Source organism: Cydia splendana, chromosome 18, assembly GCF_910591565.1.
Source record: "Cydia splendana chromosome 18, ilCydSple1.2, whole genome shotgun sequence".
NCBI lineage: Eukaryota > Metazoa > Arthropoda > Insecta > Lepidoptera > Tortricidae > Cydia > Cydia splendana.
In genome coordinates, this window is record NC_085977.1 from 13521715 (window position 1) to 13548457 (window position 26743).

The following is a 26743-nucleotide window of genomic DNA, read 5'->3' on the forward strand; positions in this document are numbered from 1 at the left end:
TTATAGAAGTTTGACGCTTAAAATAACACATGCACTGCGTGGGGTTTTTATTTTTACTGAACTATATTGGGTGACTGCAGTAGCGTAGCGTGAACTAATCTAGCCGTGGGCGATGTCGCATCTTCGAGGCCCTTTTCTTTCAATGTGTATTCCCAAGATAATAAAAAGTGTTGGCTTTCAGGAGGCCCCCTTAAGTGCGAGGCCGTGGGCGATGCCCACTTCGCCCACGCCTAGCTACGCCACTGTGGGTGAGGTAATTTGCAACAAGGTTTGGAATTAACACGAGTTAATATATTGATGTATCAACGTTTATTCACTTTAATATTACATTTTGTGATTATTTACATTATTAATATGACATGCGTCTATTTTAATGAGGTAACATATCATTCAAAACTGCAATCTTTACCTACAGATTATTTCTAAATGTATATTGATAACTCAGGAGTACCATATTGGTAGTTTTCTGTATAATTATATGAACAAAATAGAAATAAATAAAACTATTCAAATGACAATTCTTTTAAATATTTGAATGGTAGAATTTAATTCAGTCTTAGGCATATAGTATCCGCTGAAATTCTACAAACAGACGAAGGCAACAACATGTTAATTATGTGGCGAATACCCAAATAAGTTTTTTTTTACTTTAGTATATTGCACAATTACAAAGTAAAATCATGCCAGCGGATGTAAATAAAATAATGAAGTAGATGTATTTTCAATATAAAATAATACTTCAAGGCCTTTAAAAACACTCAAAATTGACAACGAAAAGTACTACTTACATCTAAGCTACCTAGCTATTATTAGCTAATAATATATGACTTTTCTGTCCGTTGACAGAGTGAATATTAAAACTATACGTAATAGGTAATAGTATTACAAAATATACTGCTTTTCCTTACTATCATACATGTTTTGTAAAATAATCACGCTACACTTTTTGATTTCAAGTAATAAAAATGCCTCATCTTGTTACGAATCGATCCCCTTAATTGTTTAAAAAAACGTTACGAATCGATTAATCCGATGACATCGCCACATCACTGGCGGATTTTTCTTTGTCATCTGACGTTTCTGAGGCGTTTTTATTTTATCTTTAACTTGTAATCCTATGTGTACGTAGCACAGAGGTCACGTACGCGTAAAAGATATACAATACACGTATATCCTTGGTAGATTTTTAAGTATGCGTCAGCGACTTCTGCGTCGAGGAAAGATTTCTATTTAAATTAAAAGCAGTTGATTATTTGCAAATCATAAATAATTTAGCACGGTTCCGCTTGGAAGTACCAGACTAAAAAGCGGATATGGTTTCGGTGCTGAAACAGGATGGTTGTATCTATTTTGTGTAGATATTAAAGAAAAATGGACTTTACAGCGGTGGTTACTGCCTACTCAGAATTAGATATGGCAAAATGAAAAAAACTTAATATTAACAATATTTCAGGCAGGCGTAAAAATACCTAATAAAATATAGAATGAACATAGGAGTCAGAATAACGAATATAAATGTAACTAATTGATAAAAACTTAAAAAATTGTGCTATAATTTGCTCGACCTAATTCTGAATATAAGTCATATTAATAATAATTAATACTTTACGGGGATCACAGTAAAAAAAACTATGAAATGTAACACGCCTTGAACACAACAAAATCCTAAATGTGGTAAAAAATACCACTGAAAATAATAACTTGTCAGTACAATGAATTCGTATTTTACCCCCTTATTCATAAAACTTAGCAACATTTTCTGTCTCTTCCTAACAAAACACAAATGTCAAAATGATAGATTATCAAGGGTTAGTTAGACTTAACAAGCGTTTATGAAAACGCCTTTAGAATAGAAAAGTCCCTAGCATCCAGGCCACAATTGTTAAAAAAAATAAAAGTCCCTGCACGTAGGTTTAGGTAAGTCTTCTCTCGCTAGGTCAGGTCAGCGAAGGGTCAAATGCGCCACCGGAGGGCGGAAGGCGTGGCTCGCTCTACACGAGCGCGGGTCCGAATATCACTGGCTCGTTTTCGGCTCGCGGTTTTCTGAAACAAATAAAAATAGTAATTTAAAATGTGAAAAACGCTCCTTGGTGATAATATGAAAGTGGCTTCCAGGCCATAATTTCCAAAAAAAAGAATACAACTAGTGATGCGACTACATTAATCGATCAGTCGATAAATATTACAATCTTAAGTTGTTTGGTAAAGTCGGAGTTTGGCACTGAAAAATATGGGCGGACTATTTCACACATGAACATTATCAAAGTGAAAAAATAAGGATCAAAGTCAAATGGCGTTCTAAAAGCGTTAATCATTTGTGTCATCAGTAAATGAATTTGCTTGGACAATATTCTTCAAGTCTAAATTCTCTTTCATATTAAGTAAGGCCCACACTCCCACATACTTGAAATGTTATTGCACAATGTTACACGGTGTGACTAATCAATTAATTTATTAGCCACTAATGTTTTCTTCAAATATTGAACATTAGTCATTGGATAACATAATATGATAACTTGTATCACTTGTATGCAAACGACATGACATAATTGTATAATCGTTTGTTGTGATATCTAAATGAGAACTGTAAATTAAGATAATACTATAATAATTAGCCAACAAAATTGAAAAATATATACACTTTAAAATCATCCGAGACATTTCATAGGATGCCACTGACATCGCCATAAAGGCCTGTGCTCAACGCACAACGGATACATATGCATAAATGTGCACTACCCTTAAGCCTGCGAAAAAAATCCATTTTTTGAGCTGGAGGTTAAAAATATACCTACGGACTACTACATCATACACCTCCTGTCTCCATCAGATCAGCTCGATGGTACCATGATATTGCATTGTCACCCGACTTACATATGTACAGTCACGAGCTTTAATTTGGGAACCATCTAAGGTTGAATATCGTGTAGCTAATATTTATAATATTAATAGAGCTAATATTTTAACGCAGTCAGGGGTGCGAAACTCCTGACTTCGGTCAAACTGGGCTCCGCTCGGCTCAGCATTGCTCCGAGCAATTATTAGGGTTGGCACCACTTGACTTCCTTTTGATGCGTGCACGACCACAGATAAGATAATCACTTGATTTTTGACAACCCTAAATTGCCGAAAGGGATAGTGCCATATATTAGAAAGGGACAGCATGATTCGACCCTGAACCGCTGTCAAACTTCGTTTTTGTAGGAAGTTTCCTTTCTGTACGGTAGTACTATTAATTATTCTGTGACGCAGTGTCATTCATTGACATAATGTTTACCATCGACATTTACTTACGTGTACGTTTCTAGGGGCAACCACTCAATTACGTCAATTTGTGAAATAATATTTTTGAAAATGTCACTTTAAACAGATTATAAAACCGGAGTGATAACTTTTTGCAAAGAGGTTATCATTTCAAGGGTCGATTCGCTATGAATTTTAAATGTCTTATTTTGACATTTCAACACCATCGAACTGAAGTTTCAACCTTATTGCATTACGAATGTTCTAACAACATTGAATGGAAATGGGTCCCAAATTAAAGCTCGTGACTGTACTTATGCAAATTTTCAGCTCAATCGGAAATCGGGAAGTAGGTCAAATTTAGCTTCCAAGATTTGACTCAGACTAACTAACAAAACACATACATACTAACGGCGTTATTCTTAAACGCGTTACTGGCCTGAATTAGCTATGAATCGTTTGTCTTTATCTGTTATTTAGACTTATGTATTTGTAAGAAAGGGATAAAACGTAATTTAACTAAATCAGACCCTTAAAGTTATATGAATAAGGGGGTAACAGGGCAAGTAAAATAAAAGCTTGTAAAAATAACTTACGGCGATGTCGTTTTAAAGCTTCAGTCCGCTCTTTGGCATCGAAGTACCACAGCGTGATGGCGTATCTGAAATTAAAAAATCAAGTTATGGCATTATAGTTTCAAGTAAAGTAAGTATAGGTACTTAGGATGAAAGTATACGACGCCACGGGACTGCTGCTCTATACAGACGTAATCCCCATTTCCTGAGGAGCTTTTAAAATTTTGCATGGAATTAGTTATTTGATTTTGACTTTTGACTCTTAAGGGGCCCACAGATTACCAGTTCGCCAGACGGTAATATCAGCCTGTCAGTTGTTCGGAACTGTCCCCTTTTCGAATTAACTGACAGGCTGATATCGTCCGGCGAACTGGTAATTGTGGGCTCCTTTATAATAATAAAATCATGCATTTAACCGATTTCCAAGACTGAAGTGATTCCATAAGTCCTCCGTGAACAAAGTGTACACTAAAAATCTAGAATGTCAAACGATTACTATATGAAACATAGCTATGGTTACTATACAAAAAAATATGTATAAAATATTTTCCGTAACGTCCAATATCCAAGGAGGAAAACGTTTGTTTGTGCGTGCCCCTTAGTTTGACATCCAAAACAGATGGCGCTGTACTGCGCCCTATGTTTTGCTGTCACGAATTGTCAAACGTCAACTTTTGACAATTAGAGTTACCACAAAATGTATGGAGCCATCTCGTTTACCTGTCAAATTCGAAGCACGAAATTGTCTTAGATTTTACGAATCTTACTCTATCAATGTATCTTTGCTATTTGCAAGGAATGATGGGATTGCTCATAAAAGTCCTTACCTAGTTTCATAGGCGGGTTGAACTTCGTGAGGATTCCTCCGGTCCGACCAGAAGAACACCATTCGATCGAACAGTGGCTTGATGTTCGCTACCTCGTCGAGACCTTCGGGAAACACCCTGAAAACCATAATAACAAAGTGTTCTCAAAATAGGTACTAAAGCCCCATTTATATAGGGCCCGTGCGCGTGTCTGCCATCTAGTGGCCTGAATCGGAAACATAAACATGTACAATTGTACATTGCCAAAGCAAGTGTTACCATCTACCGTTCTCATACGTTTTTCTTGTGTAGGTTTTGCCATCTTGTGGGCTACATCGTAAGCATAAACTTCACATTTACGCCTCGTGCCAAAAAATCTGACGACTCCTATGCTGCCCCCTATAGTTCATGCACGCGCTGCCTATATTCGATACATTGCTAATTACAGAGTACCTACAATGAATTCAGTCGATCGACCAAATACCGCAATGTAACGAAAATCGCGTGCACGCGTTAAGGTTGAATCCCCACCTGAGCAAGCCGCAGCAGCTTTCCTTGTCCAAGGTGTTTGGAATTGTCCACGTATTTGACGTAACTTAGACGGACTATATAAAGACCTACGACCTACCTGAGCAGGCCGCCGCAGCGCTCCTTGTCCCAGTTGAGATTCAGGTAGTATATGGCGGTGATGCAGCGGCCATCTTTGTTGGGGTTGTCCACGTGTTTGACGTAGTGCGTGCCCGAGCCGGGGTAGCACGCCACCATCGCCTGGAGACAAGTATTATAAACATTACTATAGCTGTTTAATAAACGCCTAAATGTATTGAAAATGTTTGAATTAAATGACTCGCATCCAGGCCTTAATTGAAAAAAAAAATTGGCAACTTGAACTAATTTTACTCCATAAGAAGTAACGTAGAAAAGCCCACAAAATGAGGGCAGCACCTGACGTATGTCTAGCGAATAGCTCCATCTATTGGCCCCTTATCGATAGGAAAACGAAGCTTATAGCGCTGAGCTAAAGAGATTTAGATGAAATTTGGTATAGAGATAAGAGTCCAGGGGAAGGACATAGTATCATCTGGGAAAAGGGACTTATAAAAGGATTATGTAAAATCCAAACATGTGTTTTGTCTGTTCTATCTCATTGAGTGGAGGGCCATTCTCAACAGTAGTAATTGTATAAGGAAATGATCATGAATATCGATATGGATGGCTGTATACATAAGATGAACGACGCCCTACGAGATACTAGTTCATTAACATAATTATATGTTCACATTCAGATATTTGCATAACACGATCCAAATAAGAAACACAATAGATAACAGAAAGTTCATCGATTCACCAATCAGTTATACAACTAATCCGCTAACAACACCGATCAACTGCAAACCATTTTAAACCTAAACAATTAAATCACAAGAGCTTTTATCGCAAGAGTTATCGACATTTTAACATCAGCAGCTGTCTCATTGATATGTAATAGACCACCCACAGTTACGATACTGTTTATTTCTAAAACGACCTAAAGACCTTTCTAGGATAATTGCACATACGTCGTTTTGTAAGAAAACTATCAGTGCCAAAAGGGCATAAGAGCATCACATCGTTGGTTAAATAGGTCGTTTTGGTTTCTAACGAGCAATTGAAATAGATTTTGCCATGACATTTGCACGTGGAACACGTGTCAGAGGATAATCCGGTGTTAGGAGTGTTTTATTTATGAAATATACGTCAAATAGTTTTCATGTAGGTATACAATAGGTACCAAATAGGTACTAGATAAGTATACTATACGGCTAGTACGGCTACCACAAGTTTGACATTGACATATTCGCTAACGTCTGTACATAACCTATACATCTTGCTCGTAGTGCTCGTACTCTTTAATATACTATTACGAGCAAGATACACACTTCCATATTAGTGCGAGTGCGACAGACGCTAATATGGAAGTGCGTTTCGTTCGTTACAGCGCAAACGATTGCCATCTTGGCTAGACCCACAAGGAAATCAATTAAGTCATTCGAAATGGTATTCGGCAACATATCTACTTTAATCAATATTATTTAAGACATGTTTTTCATATATAATACAAAAAGGACCGACCACTAAATGACTACTATGTTTAATCGTCTCTCAATGGATTTTAAACGATTACACTACGAATACCGACAAAGTGATAAAACCGCAGTAATTTACAATCATTAGTCCACTATTTACACCTCAGCGCGTAGCCAACATGCCAATCGTTTACGCTTCGTAGCGCGAACGAAACGCAACTGTCACTGTCGCACTAACACGGAAAAGTGATAGAGACTTAGAGAGACGCAAAACGTTTCGTTGTCGTAGCGCAAGCGATTGCCACGTTGGCTAGGCACCCAGGAAGTACCTAACGCATAACGTAATTTAGCGCAGTTCGGCGTAACCGCAGATAATATTTTACGAGTGCGCCGTCACGTAGGCTCGCCCTAGGGCTTGGCCGTGAACGTTAGTAGGACGAGAAACCATTTGTGGCGGAAGCAGTAGGCTTCTTTTTGTCGGCTGTAAATGGATCATTCTAGTCGTTCGCACGTCGTGTATTAAAAGAATTAACATAAGCAAGCAGGATTTTTGAGGGATATTTATTACCCATCTAATATGACATCATTCTTTTTCTTCTTCTTAGTCGTATACTCTTGTCAGAGTAGTTCTGGTCATTGAGGCCTTTTTATTGTTTTCCGCCATTCTTTTCTACTTTTCGCACTTTTCGCACGTTTTTGTGGGATATTTATTAGTTACCCACCCATCCATCCCATTACCCATCTAATTTGACATCATTCTTCTTCTTCGTCGTATACTCTTGTCAGAGTAGTCACTGTCATGGTCCTTTTGATGACGGCCTTTTTTCTGGTTTTGCCGACCTAAATTCTGTACTGAATGATTTTCGCACGCACACGCAGTGATTATATTCTCATTGCGCACAGATTTAAGGGTGACTCGGTGAGAACCTTCACTTGGTTGTTCCATCGCATTGAGGGGCAAGTTGAGTCTTGTCTTGGCGTCGTCTTCATTATCTGAGCCTCTAAAATTCCAGTGACTAAAATTCTGTACGTGTAATAAATGTAGAACACACGGAAACTGTTCCGAAAGGACTTGTATTTCCTATACGAGTGTGGCATCACGTAGGTACGCTTGTCCGCTGACAAGCTGTTTATTTATACCTATTCCAAAACAAACGTGCCGCGATCGGTGTCACGTAAATTTTTAGCGTATAGGCGCTAGATTGAAACCGGCTGACAGTTATTTATGTGGTATAGCACCTATTTCACAAACTTGACAATTGACACATGTTACTGTCAATTTACTGTACATTTCTGGATCGGTATTGTCGGTAAGTAACAACGGTATAATGTGTACTTGTTGGACCAGCGATATATGGCGAATTGACAATGTCGGGCGACATTTGGTAGCGTCAAAGAAACGGGTCTGAGCCTGTGGGCCTAGCCAAGATGACAATCTTTTGCGCCACAGCGAACGAAACGCTATCTGTTTCTCTACCGCACTAATATGGAAAAGTGCAAGAGAGACAGGTAGCGTTTCGTTCGTTCGCTACGGCGCAATCAATTTTCATCTTGGCTTGGTTAGGCCCTCTGGTCAACACAGAGTATAAGATAACAAAGGAGTGTGGTTTTATCTGCAGTTTACGACGTCGTCAAGTGAGTTGCTATAAATGTATTGGTGAACCTGGAGGTATTCAACTGTGAAACTTTCATCTAATTTTTTTTTAAACCATAAACCACTAGATTTAGACCAAGAAAGGTCTGCAGCGACTTTGATAGCCCACGCAGTGCAAGTGTTATTTATACGTCATAATTTCATAGAAGTCTGCGTTTAAAATAAAACTTGCACTGCGTGTGCTATCAAAATCGTTGCAGATTTGTCTTGGTCTAACTCTAACCATATAAAATCTGGAGCGCATATAAAATGAGCAACACAGATAAATCTTGACCTACACTAACCGTCACAAGATTTATCGCATGCCAGTTACTCGTATAATTATTTTTAAATCGGAGGCTATTTACGAGGGCCTTAGTCCTCGACCTGCCTCAATGTCGTTTCCGGTCGACGACAACGTCGACAACGAATGCTCTTTGAAAATGGAACGCAGCACGTGCCAATTTTTTTTATATTTTTAATGGCGGCGCGACACGTTTGAGAAGAGAAGAAATTAATTTGTCTCAAAATAAATATGTATGTACTTATTAATATACAGCTACAAAATTGTACGTAGGTACCTGAACGGAATAAGTATTACATTTGTGTTAACTATTAACACATTTTGAGTAGGTAGGCTAATATAATAAGTGGCTGTGAAATGAATCGACAGAAATATGTATTTATTGCTAAAATTACAAGATTGTATATTTATGATTATGATTAGATTCGCATTTTTATCTGGATTACCTACCTACATTCCACCGAATGGTAAACACGAATTAAAGACGTCGTACTGGAAAATGATACGGCCTAAAAAACCGCCGAAAATGTCAATAATTTACAAATCTCTAACCATTTTGACAGGAACCATGTCCGTTAGACATACACACGTGTTTGCGATTAAACGGATGTCAATGTAAAATGGATGTGTAAGAAAGAAGGTAAGCTAAGTTTGTAAACAGGGCCGCGTGGGCTTCGCTCGGTTCGGTTCGCTCACTAGGACTATAAGAATATTTGCTGTTAGTAAATTTGAAAACGCATTTAATTTTATACCTTGTTCCTCATAGCTCAAGGTTCGGAATGCATTGAGTTTTCAATGTTAGTTATTACATATTAGAGTCAGCACGGCAGCGCCGTGTTTACAATGCCCCCCACCACCCCGAACGGCGGCCATGCCCGATGTCACGTACGCAAACCCTCAGCGCGCATGCGTCTGCGTTATTTTGGTTATTATCGCGAAAAAGCGATTCTAATGCGATAACACGATGGAAAGATAACGAAACAGGTATGATATGAGACTGAGAGTGGATATTTTAATTTTTAAGTGCGTATTTCTTAAGAATGTGTGTGGTTTTACTTGGATTGGTTGGACGACTTCGAGAAGTTGTTTGTTTTCAAGAGTATTTTAATCGTTTTGTCGTTTATCGCTATTCGCTGTGTACGTACAGAACAAAATATTTAACACTGACAAATCACATAAAAGTGCGAGAGAGACATAATACAGATTTCATCCATACATAAGGATAAACGAATATATAAACACAACTAGACAAGAGAGTAAACACCAACTAGGTCATTGAGGTGATTTACTTGTCTTAACTACTTAGTTATTTCTATCCAATGTCTGTACTGGTAAGCAATTATAATTATATCATTGTTTCGCTTTTTACTATCAATAAATAGGAAATTCATTCGTTGCAATTTTCACAGTGAAACCAGAGAAACGGCATGTGCGAGGAAAACATTTGTTTAACATTGCTCTGCTATGCTTAGAATATGTTTTAAAAGACTTCTACTACTAGAAAGTAATAACTGTAATAAGGTGTTTAAAAAATAAAATTCGCAGAGGTACTTAATCGTCTTATTTCTACCCATGACTCAATTACCTATACACAATCTAGCTGCTAACTTACACACAAAACGCTACAATTATCAGCAATAAAAATCGGAAAGGAAATTTGTTAAAATTACTTGAATTGAAAACGGACGGTCATTTTAGTGGGGGACCCCGTAATGGTTGCCATGGGGTAGACATGCGGATATCGAACTCTTATCTACCCTATTCGACCACGCTGTTCGGTTTTACCGTTAAAGCTACCCAAGGATTCTCCATGTATTATACATATTTCTTTGACGATGCAGATGTAGATTACAGCAAGCAAAGTTCTGGAGTTTTCCACATTTCTTAGTTAACATAATACACCGCTGGACTATGAATGTTGATGGACGGAGAGCGGATGGTAGACCCAAAAAACGATGGATGGATTGTGAGAGAAGAGGATATGAGAAAGAAAGGAGTAAGTGCTGAGGTGACGAAAAATAGAGGAAAATGGAAGAGAAAAACATGTTGTGGGGTCGGCATAACACATGTTAACATATGTTATAACGTGGGATAAGGAAGAATACACCGTGGACTAGTACATTGTGCATTGAGGGGGGTACCTAGGTAAAATTTTGCAAACGAAGTCTATAGATTCAAGACAGCCGCAGAAATACCAACATGAAAAAAAATGTGCAACAACGTGATTACTGAAAACAGTCGAATCGCATGTAAAAGAAAATCGTATCTAAATGGATTACTAGCCAGTAGCCATATACTCGTATGCTGACCATTTGGGCACTGGTACATTAAAAAGCCCAGTTAAAATAGGCGCTAACAGACACTTTTACTACTTGTAGATCTTATGTCGTTTACATAAGGCTTAAGATTGATAAATAGTGTCGATGATGGTATAACACGTTTGATCAGTAAATAGTGTCGACGATGGTACAAATCTGATATATTTACCCTCGTCCTGCCGTTGATCGTGTAGTCTCCGAGTTTCCCGTTGTTGGGCATCTTGTTCGCCCTCAGGATTATGTTGTCCACCTGAAATGAAAAGGTTCAATGAAGATCTTACATCTTACTGCTTTACACACTCAACACTCAAAAATATCAAGAAGGCATCAAAGTAAGTAAATAGGAGTCAGTGGAAGAGATTTTTTTTTAATGACGGCTGTTCTTAAGCAAATGACTACGAGGTTCTCCCTATAAAGGGGCCCGGGCCCACAGATTACCAGTTCGCTGGAGAACAGGTAATCAGTGGGCCCCTTAAGTCTACAGTAAAACACCTAGATTATCGATGGGCATTTTTTTGGAAAATCTTTCCGCATCCCTTGGTGTCTCATTACACTCCCTAAACCCCCGTGTAGGTACTTAAGGCGACGGTAGCGGTGGGTAAAATATCAGATTCTGTCAATTTACCCCATTTCACACACAAGCGCACTTCACGCACACTACCTCACTTTACTGGGACAGGTCAGTGACCCATCATGTTTTTTTAAGATTGGACTTTTAGTTTAGTATTGACCACTAGCCTCCTTTGAGGGTAAAAGCATTCCATTTAAAGATGAAAGAGAAACAATGCATTTAATCTTGCTTTCCTTGTCTGTTCATGTCACACGTGACGTACCTATTTAATTCATTTGATTGTTGACTGTTTTACTACCTACTATTGCTTTGTCGAGATACGCGTTTTGTACAATTAAAGCGAATAAAACAAGATGTCATTAAGTCAGATGTAAAATGTTATTTACTACTCTATACGGTTTTTCATAAGGTGCAAAATCCATTCAATAGGAATTTAAATAAATAAAGTTTCAGCAGGGTGGCAATTCCATTTTGGCGGATAAAGCGAAACAGAATAGTTCTATCGAACCTGCTTACAAATTTTCACGAGAATCAGTTGAGAAATGTGATCTGCAAAGGAGAACATACAAAAGCATTTTTGCCCAAGCTGAAACGGAGACCTTTGCTAACGCTCGGCCAATGATGGTTTAGGTACACCTATAAAAAATGATTGTCCCTGCTGTAATTTTAATATCTTTATATTTCAACCGGTATAGTTTTACCTTCAAAAATAATCGGTATCGCTAAACAATAGCGGTACCTTACTACTTATACGTTCACGAAATCGGTATCTGCATAACTTGATTGTTAGTAAACTAACCTGGAAAATAATCTCAAAATCACCGAAACATTTATGTACAGTCACCTGCAATAATATGTTACGTCATTAGCGCCAACTTTGCCTCCAGGGAAACTTTGCCCAAAACGACAATTTTAAACAAATTCGTTAATGTAGAAAAATTGATAATAGTTATGGCCACCCTGCTGTTTTTAGTAGAAAATTGGTTATATTTCTGACAAAGTATATGCCAAACTTGTGCATAACTTGACTTGGGAATTTTGAGTTTGAGCGAGTTGTCTAATATAGGGTATATTTCGGCGGGCAAAAAATTGATAAATAATGAATGCAAGTAGAAAAAATTGAGAACCCTTTGACAAATATTTCCGGGTTTCAGTTATAACACATGAAGCATAGATTATGTCTATTGAGATTTAAACTAATAAGGCCTAAATACACAAAAGATTTAGCGGTGGGCAAAGTAATCCGGTAATTTGGCATCCATACCAAGATTGCCCACCACCAAAAACGGATTAGGGTTGTCACTTTCATCTAATTTACCCAACTTCGCAAGTAAAAGAAGGTTATGTTTGTACACTAAAATAAGTTTATAAATATATACTGTATTTAATTTGTCTTATTATCCTTTATTTAGATGTTTTATCCCGTTAACGAATGAAAACACAACAAAAATCATATTTTTGGTCATTAAACTATTGTAACAGATTTCTCAAAAGTGACAACCCTAGCCTTTGTAAAATGCTTAGGCGAGCCTTATTTGGAAATGGGCAAAAACGGGTAGGCAACATTGCCCAGCAAATTTATTTAAAAGTTTTTACACTTATCGCTAAGTTATTAACAGGGAATGGTAGGATTGCCCAAAACCTTTAAGTGATCCTTAGACATCATCATCATATATACGAGCTGTATTTGAATACCAAATTGACGTGGGCAATGTTGGCGAAAACCCCGGATATTTTTTTATTTGCCCGCCCTCTAAAACGCAAAAAAATGAGTAAAAACACGATAAAAAAAAGTTTTCTTCACATAAACTGATGCGTTTGATCACAATGGACGTGCTGAGCAAAAAAAAGTCATATGATGTGATATTTTTTGAGAAATTCGTGTTTAAAAAAAAGCGGGCAAAGTTGATAATAATGAGTAATGACGGTACCTACTCTTCGAAGGTCACAAAAATATGTGACATGCTCTTATGGTTCTACAAATAAGATCGTGTCAGATATTTTTGCGGCCTTCGTTGTGTAACATAAATTGCAGGTGACTGTACATTTGGAATAATTACTTTATTTAGTTTCAACGAAAGTTTCAAGTTTAGTACGAAAATACTTCAGATATGCAATATGCACAAAATGTAGACCTAATCGAAATAAAACATTGCTTTTTATAGTAAATTTATAAAACATTCGATACATAGGTATACATAACAATAACCAGGCCACAACGCTATTGGCCTGTAAGCTTCATCTCGGTCTCCAAAGCCGCAAAAACTTGCTAGTACTTAGTGCTGGTCTAGCCTTTATTTTTTCTTGAAGATTTTCAGAGAACAGCACGTACACGCATTATACATATAGACGGAACGAACGGCATAATCATAATAATTTATTCGTCGCAATCCATGGTATTACAGATCTAGTTACAAGACTTTCAGGTATTACTTATACGAATTACATAACTCTTCCTGTTAATAGGCAATATTTTAATATAAAAGTTCTATAATATAATACAAGATTACAGTTGTCATCAAAATTCATTGACATACAGAAGTCAAATACGTTTTTAAAATGACGCAAAATGATACCAGCATAATAAAAATTGATCCCAATCAGTAAAGATGTCTTTAAACTTTTTTCATTTTAAGCGAGTTTTGAAGGAAGATAATACTTAAATTCGACTGTAATCGTATTATTTTAAGATAGTTTACTGCGGTTTTCAACAATAATGACCCGTAAATAACAGCAAATGTAATTTAAATGAGACGCGAGCTGATATTTATGTACCCTATTTTGTGAAATACATTTTATCTACTGGTATGCTTTCTCGTGTGCGTATATGATTTAATGTCAATATAATTGTCAAAAGCAAGAAAATCAAGCTGTCATTTTCATTTGAAGAAGTACACGTGTGCTCCGGTGTAGCCCCAACGGGCATCTGACTTGAAGAAGAATTTTGAGTGATGTCGTCAATGTATGGAAATTGTTCGAAAGTTTACATTTGAGATTGAATTTCTGTGTTGTCTTTGTGAGTAAAAATATAAATCGATAATAAATTGGTAGCTGAATTATCTAGCTTCCAAAATCATACAATAATTCAATTACTGTCAAAGACAAAATTGTTTTGCTTCTGTCTCAAACGGAACTCCATATTTTGATTTTTTGATACTTTTAGTGTCGATTTGTAGAGAATAACAGCAAATTAAAAATATAATGGCATAAAGAGTCGGTACACGGTTTCTTCGTGAATAAATTTACGTGTAATTTAATGCAATTATCAAACATTTATTGAACAAATTATGGTTACAAAGTGAGGTCTAAATCGAAAACGTCATATACCGGCCCCTTAATGAGAATTTCCGTCATCTATACTATCTATAGTATAAATAATATCTATGACCAGGGCCTACTGTTGACTGTGGCGTATTGAAGGTGTCTTAGTCAACATACACATCAAGCACAGGTCGTATTTTCTTGTAAATATAAAAAGTATCTATATTTTAATATTATAATGGTGCTGCTTTTCACGGTTCAGTTTTGTTAATCATAGCCAGTACCTCCCCGATTACCATACGTGAAACGTAACGTAGCGGACAGCTGGCGGCTAACAATAGTTGATTCATCAGAAAGTGCACACAATCTGACATCATCGCGATGATTAAAGTTGTAAGCCAGGTGGGACAACTGCATTTATAAAGACGTCTAGTGGTAAAATGCACTTCTAATCAGGCCCGGATTAAAAGACCTAGAGCCCCTAGGCACTTGGTAGGGCCTTTAGAATTTAGGGGGGCTTCTCCATCTCACAAACATTGCTAGGTCTGGGCCTCTAGGTCCGGGCCTTGTGGGTTTAGGCGGAAATCCGACGCCACATGTAATTTTACCTACGACATATTACGAAGACCGGTGAAAGGTGCTTGTGTTCTGTATGCCATGTAGTGAATGTTAGATATCCTTTATCTCTAACATGTTTAGATTGATTTATAACATTTACAAAATGTGTCATAAGTGCATCATCGATAAGATTTTGGCGGGTGTCAGCAAAATCATAAAATGTAGAGTTAAATACACAAAAGGCCCATTAGAATACTAAGGTTGCAGGAAATTATCGAATACTTGTAAACTTTTTGATATTTTAGTGACGTCTCATTTACCAAAACATAAGATGAGTTTGAATTATCCACGGGCCCCAAACGGGCTTCAAACTAGGACAAATCCGGGGAGTCCGGGACAGATGGCAGCTTCCTCAGCCTACAGTGTAACAAGGCTGACGAAGGAGGGTTATTTTTTTCGATGAATGTCAATGTGGAGAAGACAGCTCAGACACAGAAAGGAAGAGTTCGCTGCAGAAGAGCAGAAGCTCTACCATTCTTCTGTAAGTGGAATATGTACAAATGCAAGAGTTAGATTAGAATATATAGACGGTCTTCCATTGACCTTACCTATAAATATGAATGCAATATTGTTCTTGTTTATACTTTTGGCATGCTCTACAACTCATGCGGCACATAATAAATTAAAGTAGAAGATGTCGTAAATTAGGCTGACTTGAGTGAGTCACCCAGGATAGAGGTAGAAGATACGTACCTATCCATATTTCTACCTGTTTCTGACTACTGTATCGTATCTGTGTGTATGTGATCAAATCTTGCAAGTCTCATTTTTAGAGGTCGGACAAATCATCGCAAAACCATCAAAAATCATTTATATCTCAAAATAGGACAAGATTTATTGAACTCATATTATGTACACAGTATCTTTATAAAATTTCCAGATTACACTCAAAAACTGCAGTTCAAAATTGTTAAAAAATTGTATCGTCATTTTAGATTGAGCAGAAATTTTAGGCTATAGGAAGTATAAGAACGCAGATTAAATCAAAAAACTCTCAGGTAGGTACAGTCAGCAATAAAGCAGCTCGTAGAAAATATTTCTGAAGTGTTTAATTAATTTTTGTTTTAGGTATTCAAGTACTGCAATGCTCTACGACGGATACTTGCATAGGCACTTCTATCGCCAAACAATTACTCATTGCATTATTACGAGTTAATAACCTTTGAACTTATGAGCGTTTACATTCCTAGCGATAACATTTTTTGTAATAATCGGCTATTTAAATTACTAAGTAAGCGACAACTTTTACAATCCCCATTGAAGTGATATTGTAGTGTAGTGTAGTGTTTTTTTTTAAAGGTCAATTGACATTACCGATTAATCATTTGACATGTTGATTGAAATTGAACTTCTAGCAATATAAATTACAGACAGCCGGCGTATTATGGATGGCTTTATCCATCTTTATCCACGTGATAAAATAACTGTCACTTTTTAACACTGGGATAGAAAGTGACGGACATCGATTTATCACGCTGTCACAAGTAGACAACAACGACCATCATATCCTTACAGGATAGACAGGACGAACCGATGGACAAAATGATAGACATGACGACCCATAGCTTAAATGGACAAACTAAAATCAGGATTTAGCAATTTTTGGTTGGTGTTGCGAAAATTGGCACACTTCTTTGATCTTGTAGCAAGTGTAGCAACTCATGACATCCGGCAAAAATAACTGCTCTTTTATCAACCCAGTTGTACAAATAGCAACACTCCTAACTGTACATCGGTGGACCTTATTACAAAAGGCATAAGCTCTACCGTCTACCGATGTACAGTTCACAGTGCGGGATGGGCGATGGTACTGCATGATTAATAACTAGTTATGTCACAAAATTAATGATTTAGATTGCTAATAATACCTTGCTAATGGCGTACTATGTTTATCGTTTCTTGCAGATAAGACGAACCTAATACTAGGTAGGTATACAGCATAGGTCGGTCAATGGACTTGAAATAAAAATAAACAGTAAATGTGCCGATTTCATAGAAATCGTCTACTTATACGTAATGTGGAATGCAATGTAATGGACCAAAACCTGGTAGCAAATTATTATTCTTTTAATAGATTAATTATTGTTATATTAATATACACGGATTACACGGAATCAAGCAATATATATGTATAGCAAGACATAAGTAGGTACCTATGTTAAAGCAAAGGTTTTACATAATTGCAAAAGTTCCGGAAGTCGGGATGATGGCTACCATGGTTCGAAAATTTTGGGGTTCGATTCCAGCCTCGGATACAGGAGGCCATGGACTCTTTCTTTGGTATATGACCTAATTCAATTCTCTTACAATATTAGTTAGGATTTAGATAACGCAAATGTCTACGTGACAAGCCTTGTGACACGAGAGCAATATAAATAATCGGAAATGACTGTACAGGTAGCTACATATGTACACCGTCGTTTTGTCACGTATGTTTACCCTTTGTAAATAAAGTACCTACTTCATGATAATTCCAAATACATAGGAATCTACCTACATTTTAAAGCTCGGTATAAAGTAATTTATGTGTAGGTATTTAGGCACACTTTACAAGAGGTTTTAGGCTATAGTCCCCAACTCCCCACTCTATAGTTCAATTGGGATTTCACATACATTGCACAAACCCACCTCACAATAAAAGGGCAACTAGTAAATATCGAACGATGTTTCGTACATTTCTCTAACTTATCCAAAATCAGTTTATTACTGCATATTTATTAATTCAAGAAAGGGAACTTTGTTATCTGAGATTGATATTTACTTATTTAAATGTTTTTAAGATTATTTAAGTCACTACTTGTAATCATGCAGATGTATACTGCAGTATAATTATTTACATACAGTATCAGTTATAGGTAAATAACTAGCGACCCGCCCCGGCTTCGCACGGGTTAACAAATTATACAACTAACACCTAAACCTTCCTCAAGAATCACTGTATTGATAGGTGAAAAACGCATGAAAATCCGTTCAGTAGTTTTTGACTTTATCGCGAACATACATACACACAAACACACTGAGAGAAAAATCACCACCAGGAATTAATAAACAGTTCTGTACTGGGGGAAAAAATTAAGTTTTAGTAGTAATCATGGAAGTTTCACTATTTCTGTAAAATTTATTTATTTCTACAAACAGCTCAGTAATACTAAATCTAATTTCAGCAAACAGACTTTAGTAAATGGAGCATTAAACAAAGTTCAGTATTTGTTACAATCCATTTTTATTACTACTAAAATTCTCCGATTTTTACTAGTAAAGTTTGTGATTTTTGGAAAAAAGCATCTGTGATTTCAAGTTATGATTTTAGTAAATGTCTCACTTACATAGTTTTGTAATATCTAAAAAACGAGTTCGCGGGAATAACATTACCCCATTTAAAATAACAATTCAGTTGTTACTATAGCGACATTACAAAGTTTACTGGTATTTAGTAGATAGACTTGTTGTGTTTATGTTCATTGTTGTACCAATCACTAAACGAGTTTTGTAATACCAACACAGCTACTTGCTACGTTCATTTGGTTAGAGTTAGTATTGTGTCGGATGTCGGGCGGGCGTGTCTCGTGTCTTCTTTGTTTAAAACATACTTAAGTTAAATAATAAATTTAGGATATATTGTGGGCCATGGACATATTAACCCGCGACCTACTGTGTAGTTGGGGTCTACAGGAATATATTGTTCTGCAACTTCGAGCTAGCTGTTGTTATTCTAGTGATAATGACATCAAAGGTAAATCTAAACTGTTTGCAATTCCAACCTCCCTAGCACAGGTGCGCCGCAAGAGCATGTTGCGCGCGTAATAACTACTAGTCTCTTTCTGACTGTATGAATAAGAAAGGAATGGGTAGAATATCTCGACAGGCTTTTATAGTGCCTCTTTAGTACAGAGATATACTACCAAATGCTTTTTTATTCATACAGACAGAAATAGAGACGGGTAGCTACCACGCGCGCGACATGCTCTCGCGGCGCCCGTTTGCTAGGGGCGGAGGAATTGCAAACAGTTTAGTTTTTGCCTGTGACGTCATTATCTCTAGAATAACAACAGCTAGCTTGGAATCGCAGTACAGTTTAGTAAAACCTATGACGCCATCGTCTCCGATATTGCTAAAGCACGCTTAGAATTACAAAACGGTTAGTTTTCACCCATGACGTCATCACCTCCGATATTGCTAAAGCACCTCTCGGAATAACAAAACCAAATTTCTGAAATTACTCTAGCATACTTCAAATTACAAATATAGAAGTTGTATTTCCTACTAAATGGAAATTGCAAAAGTCAATTTGTTCCTATTAGTTGACTCTCCTTGTCCCCGGATTAAGTTTTATTTTTGTAATTCTAAGTGTGTTTTTGTTAGTTTTTTCTCTCAGTGCAGACAGACGCGGCGGGGTACTTTGTTTTATAAGCTGTAGTGTTGTTTTTAAAGATTATCTATCTAAGGTACTTCTTGTATATAATCACGCAGATGTATACTACAGTATAATTGTTTACATACAGTATCAGTCATAGGTAAACAATAACATATAGTATTGAGACGAGTAAACATTAGATTTTCCTCGCCCGTGCCTTGTCGGGGAAATACCGGACTAATACGTGTGAAGTGGGTGGTTACAATACAAGTATGAAGTACCTAAACTAATATTTTATAGATATAGAAAATGTTTTCAGTAAGTTTGTAACAAACAATCATTTTCGATACAAGCTTCTTTCATCGACTGTACTTTTCTTTAGACACTTATACGTTTTTCATGAGCGTAAAATGAATGAGATTCGTTTTTTACAGTCTAGGCCAGCCGGGTGGTAATTACCGTAACATTTTGTTACATTTGTCACCGAATTTACGTGGGCTATGCTGTATTCTATCTCAATCGGACATAGGGAACTAGGTTAAATGTTGCTTGACAAATCAAATGTTCCAAACAACCACCTATCCAAGCAATGGCTGACTTGGAAAATTCCCGGAAAAAGTGGTCAAGGTCGCCCACGTATCACCTGGAGGCACAGTGGAAAAGGAGGCTGCACCAGTGGCCTCGGCTGGGCGGAGCTGGAGGAGGCCGCCCTGGACCGTGAAAAATGGAAATCTCTTGTGAGAGCCCTATGTCCTTGATGAGGGATAACAGGATACCATCATCATCATCATCATCATAAATATGAAGTGCAACTGCTTATTTCATTCAAATTATCAATCGATGGCCTCAACCAAATCTTCTGTCCATCGCCTTTCACGTAACTGTGCTTGACAATCGTTTCAATCTAGTTCGTAAACGATCAATCATGATTGTCAATCCGATGGGACAAGCGCGTTTGATCGTCTCTGGACTAGCATGTTCTCTCGGTACTAGTTTTATACACACTGTACCGGAACCGGGAATTCCCGGATCTTTCGATTCTCGCTATAAAAATTTTGTACCGCGAGCATTCGGGAGTCTCGGGACCTGAGTAATGTGTTCCAAACTTACTTGGTTGATAAGCTGTTTGATGTAGAAGCAATGTGGTTCCTTGCCGTCTATCCAGGTGATCCGATCGCTTCTGACCGTGTGCGCGTCCGTGCTACCAGGGTTGGCTACCAGTTCACCTGCCTGTATCAAACATACAATATGTTAATAAACATTCTGGAAGATGGCGGCAGTGGTGTTAAGAGGAAGAGTGATGCTAGGAAATTAGAAGAGGACAAAACTTGGCGCGCCGCGCGAAACTTGCGATGAAAGAAATCGCGATTGCGCGGGATATTACCTTTTATCTAAATTACTTTGAAAAACATACTTTTGTTTAAAATTTTGTTCATCAGATCTTTCAGCAATATCACTAGCTATTTTATGCTAAAATTATACTCCTATGGTAACAGTAAATTTGCCAGCATTAAAAATACCTTCAGGTACATATTAAACCAATTATATACATGTGTTAAGCAAGCATACTGAATATAGATAGGTATATATCATATCCTCAATCAATCATCTATATATTTATATAATGTGTACATCATACATTAACCTTTTCGACGCCGTGTCAAACACAAAAGCTGTCACGCGGACGCCACGTCACCGAAGTGTCAAAACTGAAATTGAACTTTATGATATGCACGTAGGTCTAGTATAGGTAGTAGTCTAGGTAGGTTGCTCTGTGGTCTGTGACCGATTAATCAGTCTTTGGCGTTGAACCTGCGGTGCGGATATATCGGTCATTGGCGTCCAAAAGGTTAAACAATACAAAGGAAAATATTATGTATAAAATCGTATATATTTTCGTATTCAATTATATACCTATCTTGTAAATGTTTTGATGGCCTCAGAGCCTAGTCTGTAGTAACCCTGCCTATGAAACAAGAGGCCCCGGGTTTGAATCCGGGTGAGAGCATTTATTTATCACAAATATTTGTTCCTGATATATGGATATTTTCTATGTAACTACATAAGTATTTATATATAACTATATGTACAGTCAGCAGCAGAAGTTGCTAAGCGGGCGAGGTGTTCAAAATTTCCCTGACACACTCTTATTCTCTTATTTATGATGTTGGCCCAATTAATAATCCAAGTTTGTGACCCTGAGCGCCGAACGCAACTTTATCAAAAATCGAAAGACCTGCGAAAATTTCGGTTTTTATTTAGTTTTGGGCGATTCTAACCCTAAAGGACTAGTTTTTGATAGTACCTTCCTTAGACGTTTTTAAAGAAGACTAAATTTGCTACAATACTAGATTAGAATTATCTCTGTAGATTGAATAGTTTCCGAGATAAAGGCTTTCAAAATTTAGATTTTATTGTAATTGAGCTCGTAAGCTAAGTGAGTGCAGTGAGTATGCACTTTTGACTCAGGGGGTGCCGCTTGGCACGACTGTTCCTATTAGTAGTAGTAGGGTAAGTAATGAAGTTTTATAAATATTTTGTTTTTTCAACATTCTCTAAGGGAGATTAAAAACATTAATATAATAAATTCTGAACATAATAGAATTCTCAGACAATAATTCATTTGCAACTGCTTATTGATAATGATAAGATAAGTGTTATTAGCAAACTTAGCAATAACAATATTTGCATCAAGTGGGAGGTAACTTTGCAAAACAGGTGCATTGTTTCATCCTCTACTATTGATGCTAACTGTACTACTACAGCTAAAATATAATATAATTAATTTAATTATTATTTTAGTAATGAATAGAGTGTGTATTAATGACATGTGGCATTAAGTGCGCCTTCTCAAACTGTATATTTGTTGACTGATTGAGGATATGATGCCACAATTAATATAATAATAAATAATTATAGTCTGCCGGAAATAAAATTGCATACCGTTTTATTAGGCAGGCGTCCGGTTTTTTACCCCATAGCTCAGTACTTAGTCCATCGCTTTCACCCAATAACCTAGTTCATTTTAGATTCCATCAACTCTCAATAGCCCTTACACCCTGGCGGGTGCTGCCTCTGCGTGCGTCCCATGACACGGGCAAGGGCAGCATCCGCTCGGTGTACCCCTTACATTTCATTAAAGTGTCAAAAGGGCCTCTACGTGTTGGCTTCGGCTCCGCGCACGCCTCCCAAAGGTCCGGAACACCATTGTTCCGTGATGGGAAAGACATACAATAATTATAGTATCACAATATAGAGACATGATTATTTTCAACTCACGGCTAGCGGTTTTCAAGAGGCAAGTCGTTAGAGTTCTTGGCCACCATGCTACACAACAACAATAGTTAGCAATTTAACATGTTACGATCATTTATGTAATTTTATAATTATGCATTAAGTATGTTTTTAAGATATTTTTTTTTTAATAATTTTAGGATTGTTTTTGCTCGTTGTTATTTATTGTTCTTGCTGTGCTCACTTATTTTGGGTGACATTTCTATATAAAGCCTACCACTTTTATTGTAATCGTGTATTGAATGTCGTCTGTATAGTGTGCCTTATAAATAAAATGAAAATAAAATAAAAATATGGTGCTCTACAAGTTATAGTAACTTTAAAAATGCATTAAAAACTTACCTAGTAAAAAAGTGTACTACACATTAAATGATTTTTTTAACGACATTATGGACAAATAACATTACTGGCAGTACCGGCACAGATAAGTTTGGAAAAAAGGTTACAAAAGAGACCATTAAAAATCATACATTAGCCCTTAGGAATTGGCTTAAGTCTATGATGCATGTTATCTCATAAGTTAGTGTTAAGTATATTACTATACCCTTACAGGGTTCATGTGGAACTGTACTAAGTCGTTTTTAAGAACTGCATACTAATATGAGTGCAATAAACAATTCTGATTCTGATTAATCCATCTTTTTATAAGTTTTTGTTTAGAAATATTTAACTGAAAACACAAAAGCTGTATAATCTGAAAGATATAAATATTTTCAGTGTATTTTTGTAAATGAAATTTCATGACCACTGTGCAATAATTTACTTTATCAATAGTCAACAACCATATGATGTGTTAATGGTTTTCTATTGAAACTGTAGGCTGCATACAATGCGTACAAGCTAAGATTAAGATCTAATAATAATTGAGATTATTAATTATGACATACATTCCATGTAGGGTTACCAGAACCAAATTTGGAATTTTCTGACAAAACTCCTGATTTCCGAATATTTTTCCTGACTCTCATATTGGCGAAGGGGGGTGGCTAGCCGTAAGCGATATCTATATACTTGTTTTGGAATTATTTAAGTAAATTTTAATAATGTGTTACCTTTTTAGTACAAAATAAAAAAGTCTGTTAATTCACTAAAATTCCTGACATTTTCAAATTATTCCGGCCGCATTCCTGACAAACGGCTAAAATTCCTGACATGTCAGGAAAATTCCTGATGTCTGGTAAACCTAATCCCATGTAAACAAACAGTTGAAATCTTGGTTGACTGCCATGTTTCTGCCTAGCAACATGCCAGCCCCACTCTATTTTGATTTGGTAACAAAGTTCAAAGTAAATTTTACCAATCAGCTGAACATAACAACAATGTTTATGCAAGAAACATAATTTCATAGTTAACAAATTGTTAAGTAAAAGCAGAACTATTCGTCTGGTTAGTTAGTAAGTTAGTTAGGTTAGTTATTAAATAACTTAGTTAAGAATTAGCTTTAAATTGTTACCTCTATTGTCTTTGTTTATGTTACTGTACATTTATTGTAAACTATGAGTATGTGAGGTGTGCAATAAAGAATATTGTATTCTATTGTAAGTTTTTTGGTTGGGGACTGAAAATTAGTGGTCTCGCTGAGTCCCATCCATTTTACTACACAAATATTTCTAAATTCAACCTGATTTTAGATTGTACATGCAATTCATTGTTTTTTTTGTGTTGGTAAATCAATATTTTTATTTTATTTTTTTATTTATAACAAAAAATGCATACTCACTTGAAATATACCTGATCTATACATTTTTAACACTTCATTTCTCACTAAATGTCCCCTTTCTTGACCAAGGAAATTGTCCAAAACGCACACTCCAAACTGCGTCATGTCTCTGATCACTTGCTGGCATATGTTGTACCACTGGTCACTGGGGTCCATGTAGAAACTGTTCTGTGGCTGCCCAAACGGCGCACTACTGTTTCTCACTGTCCCTTCAGGGTATTCCTTCATAGGGGCTTGTTCCCCCGAGTAACCGGCCACCGCCAACATGTTTGGCTCAGATTTAGGAGTCTTCACCGTTGTACTAGCTGTTGAAAACTCGACAGCACTAAGTTGCTGCGCTGATTCACTTAGAATCTCCTGCTCTGACGACCCTTCGTAGGTAATGGCACTATTCACTTTGTCCTTATCCTTGCTAGCACACAAAACACTAGATATCACGCTCTGATTCTTAGGTACGGCGCCCGAGTTCACCCCAGAGGTTCCCACAGCGTTTTGTTTACTCACACTAACACTACCTTCTTTAATCGCGTTTTTTTTCTTTGAACTTTTCGAACGTCTTGTATCACTTGTTGCACTTCCGTCGGGTGTCGAAACGCCCTGCGGCCCACAGCTAGCCCCGCCGTGAGTCGCGTCGTCTTTCACCTCCCCTATTCTCACTGCTTCTGCCGTAGATGTCGAAACACCGCCGATTTTCTCGTTTCTCGGACCTTGTTTTGGTGTTCTTGGCACGCACTCGGGTTTGTGTCTTTTCCAATCTTGGCGTTGATGGTCCGTGTTACAATAGTAAATACTGAGACAACGCGAACATCTCCTAACGGTACGCTGATTGCAAACGGCGCAACAAGCCAGTACGCTTTCTTGATTCATTCTGAACAGAGAAGTGAAAACGAAGGCCTTTCCTAGGGCAGATGGGACTGTCACCGTAGTGTCATTCATATGACGTTTGAACTGACATTCCTAAACGCGTTTTTCATTCGACTTAAATATTTACCCGCTTGTAATAATATAAATGAAATTTGAAATATTTTAGATATTGTTGTGATTTCTGATTATATAATTGTATTTGCTATTTCATGTAGTCATAAGGATCAAAATACGGTTATAAGATAGCGTAGAACACCATTTTAATTTGATTAACTGAAATAAGACAATTTTCACGATTAACCAGGTTTTTCTATGGCAACCCTTACATAACATCTTTTTTTTTAAATTTATAGTATTCCAAGGACAAAAGTCATTCGGTCGAAAGTAGCAAACCCGGAAAAGGTATAATATCCAAAAAGTAGTATAATAAGACAGGTATAGATGGTCAAGCAAATCTTGTCAGTAGAAAAAGGCGGCAAATTTGAAAAATGTAGGCGCGAATGGATATCCTTTCATAGAAAATTTGAATTTCGCGCCTTTTTCTACAGACAACATTTGCTTGACCATCTATATATCCCACCATAGTCTAATAAAACATGGTCTTCTCTTCCCAGAGTGACACAAGCCTACGTCACAATAACATTGTAGTACGTTTTCTATTGGGAAGTAGTATGACATTTTGGGGTACAGCAATGCCATTTGGTACGAATGTTATACACGTCCACCTAAGCCCAAAACGCCCGGTAGCCAGATTGAACTCCGTGTCAGAGGGGGTGGGGGGGAGGGGGGGAGCAAAGTACAAAGCTCCCGGCGCTCAGAAAAAAAAATCTGGTGGATTAGTTTGGACCTTTCAGTCAAGTTTGGTATCGTTTTCAGGTAACTAGATGATGCCCGATTCATTTCCCATACCAGTTTTTTAGGGTTCCGTAGCTAAATATGACGCATTCCTTAAAATAATAAACATTTAGTAGTAACGAAATGCAATCAAACCCACATATTTTCATATTTTTGTATAAAACTTGATTTATAAAAATATTGGCTGAAAGCCCATTTAATGCAGATTATAAAAACATTAACAGTAAATATAAATTTGACTATTTTCAATGTAAAATAAAA

The 26743-nt window shown here is 36.9% G+C and overlaps 1 protein-coding gene across 1 annotated transcript; it reads right to left on the minus strand.

The window, feature by feature from the left end:
• Positions 1-292: 292 nt before the first annotated feature.
• Positions 293-25683, minus strand: LOC134799109 (egl nine homolog 1). Its single transcript, XM_063771508.1, has 7 exons — positions 24764-25683; positions 20860-20979; positions 11115-11195; positions 5253-5392; positions 4646-4762; positions 3840-3904; positions 293-2043 (listed from the first exon to the last, which is right to left on the minus strand). The coding sequence occupies exons 1-7, from the start codon at positions 25628-25630 to the stop codon at positions 2015-2017; spliced, it is 1419 nt and encodes a 472-aa protein (XP_063627578.1). The 5' UTR covers positions 25631-25683; the 3' UTR covers positions 293-2014.
• Between the last annotated feature and the right edge of the window lie 1060 nt (positions 25684-26743).

Coding starts and splice junctions, on each gene's coding strand:
- LOC134799109 (XM_063771508.1), bottom strand. CDS start 25,630: ATGAATCAAGAAAGCGTACTGGCTTGTTGCGCCGTTTGCAATCAGCGT. Junction 5,393..11,114: donor CGATCAACGGCAGGACGAGG/GTAAATATATCA, acceptor ACTTGTCTCCAG/GCGATGGTGGCGTGCTACCC. Junction 2,044..3,839: donor AGCTTTAAAACGACATCGCC/GTAAGTTATTTT, acceptor TATTTGTTTCAG/AAAACCGCGAGCCGAAAACG.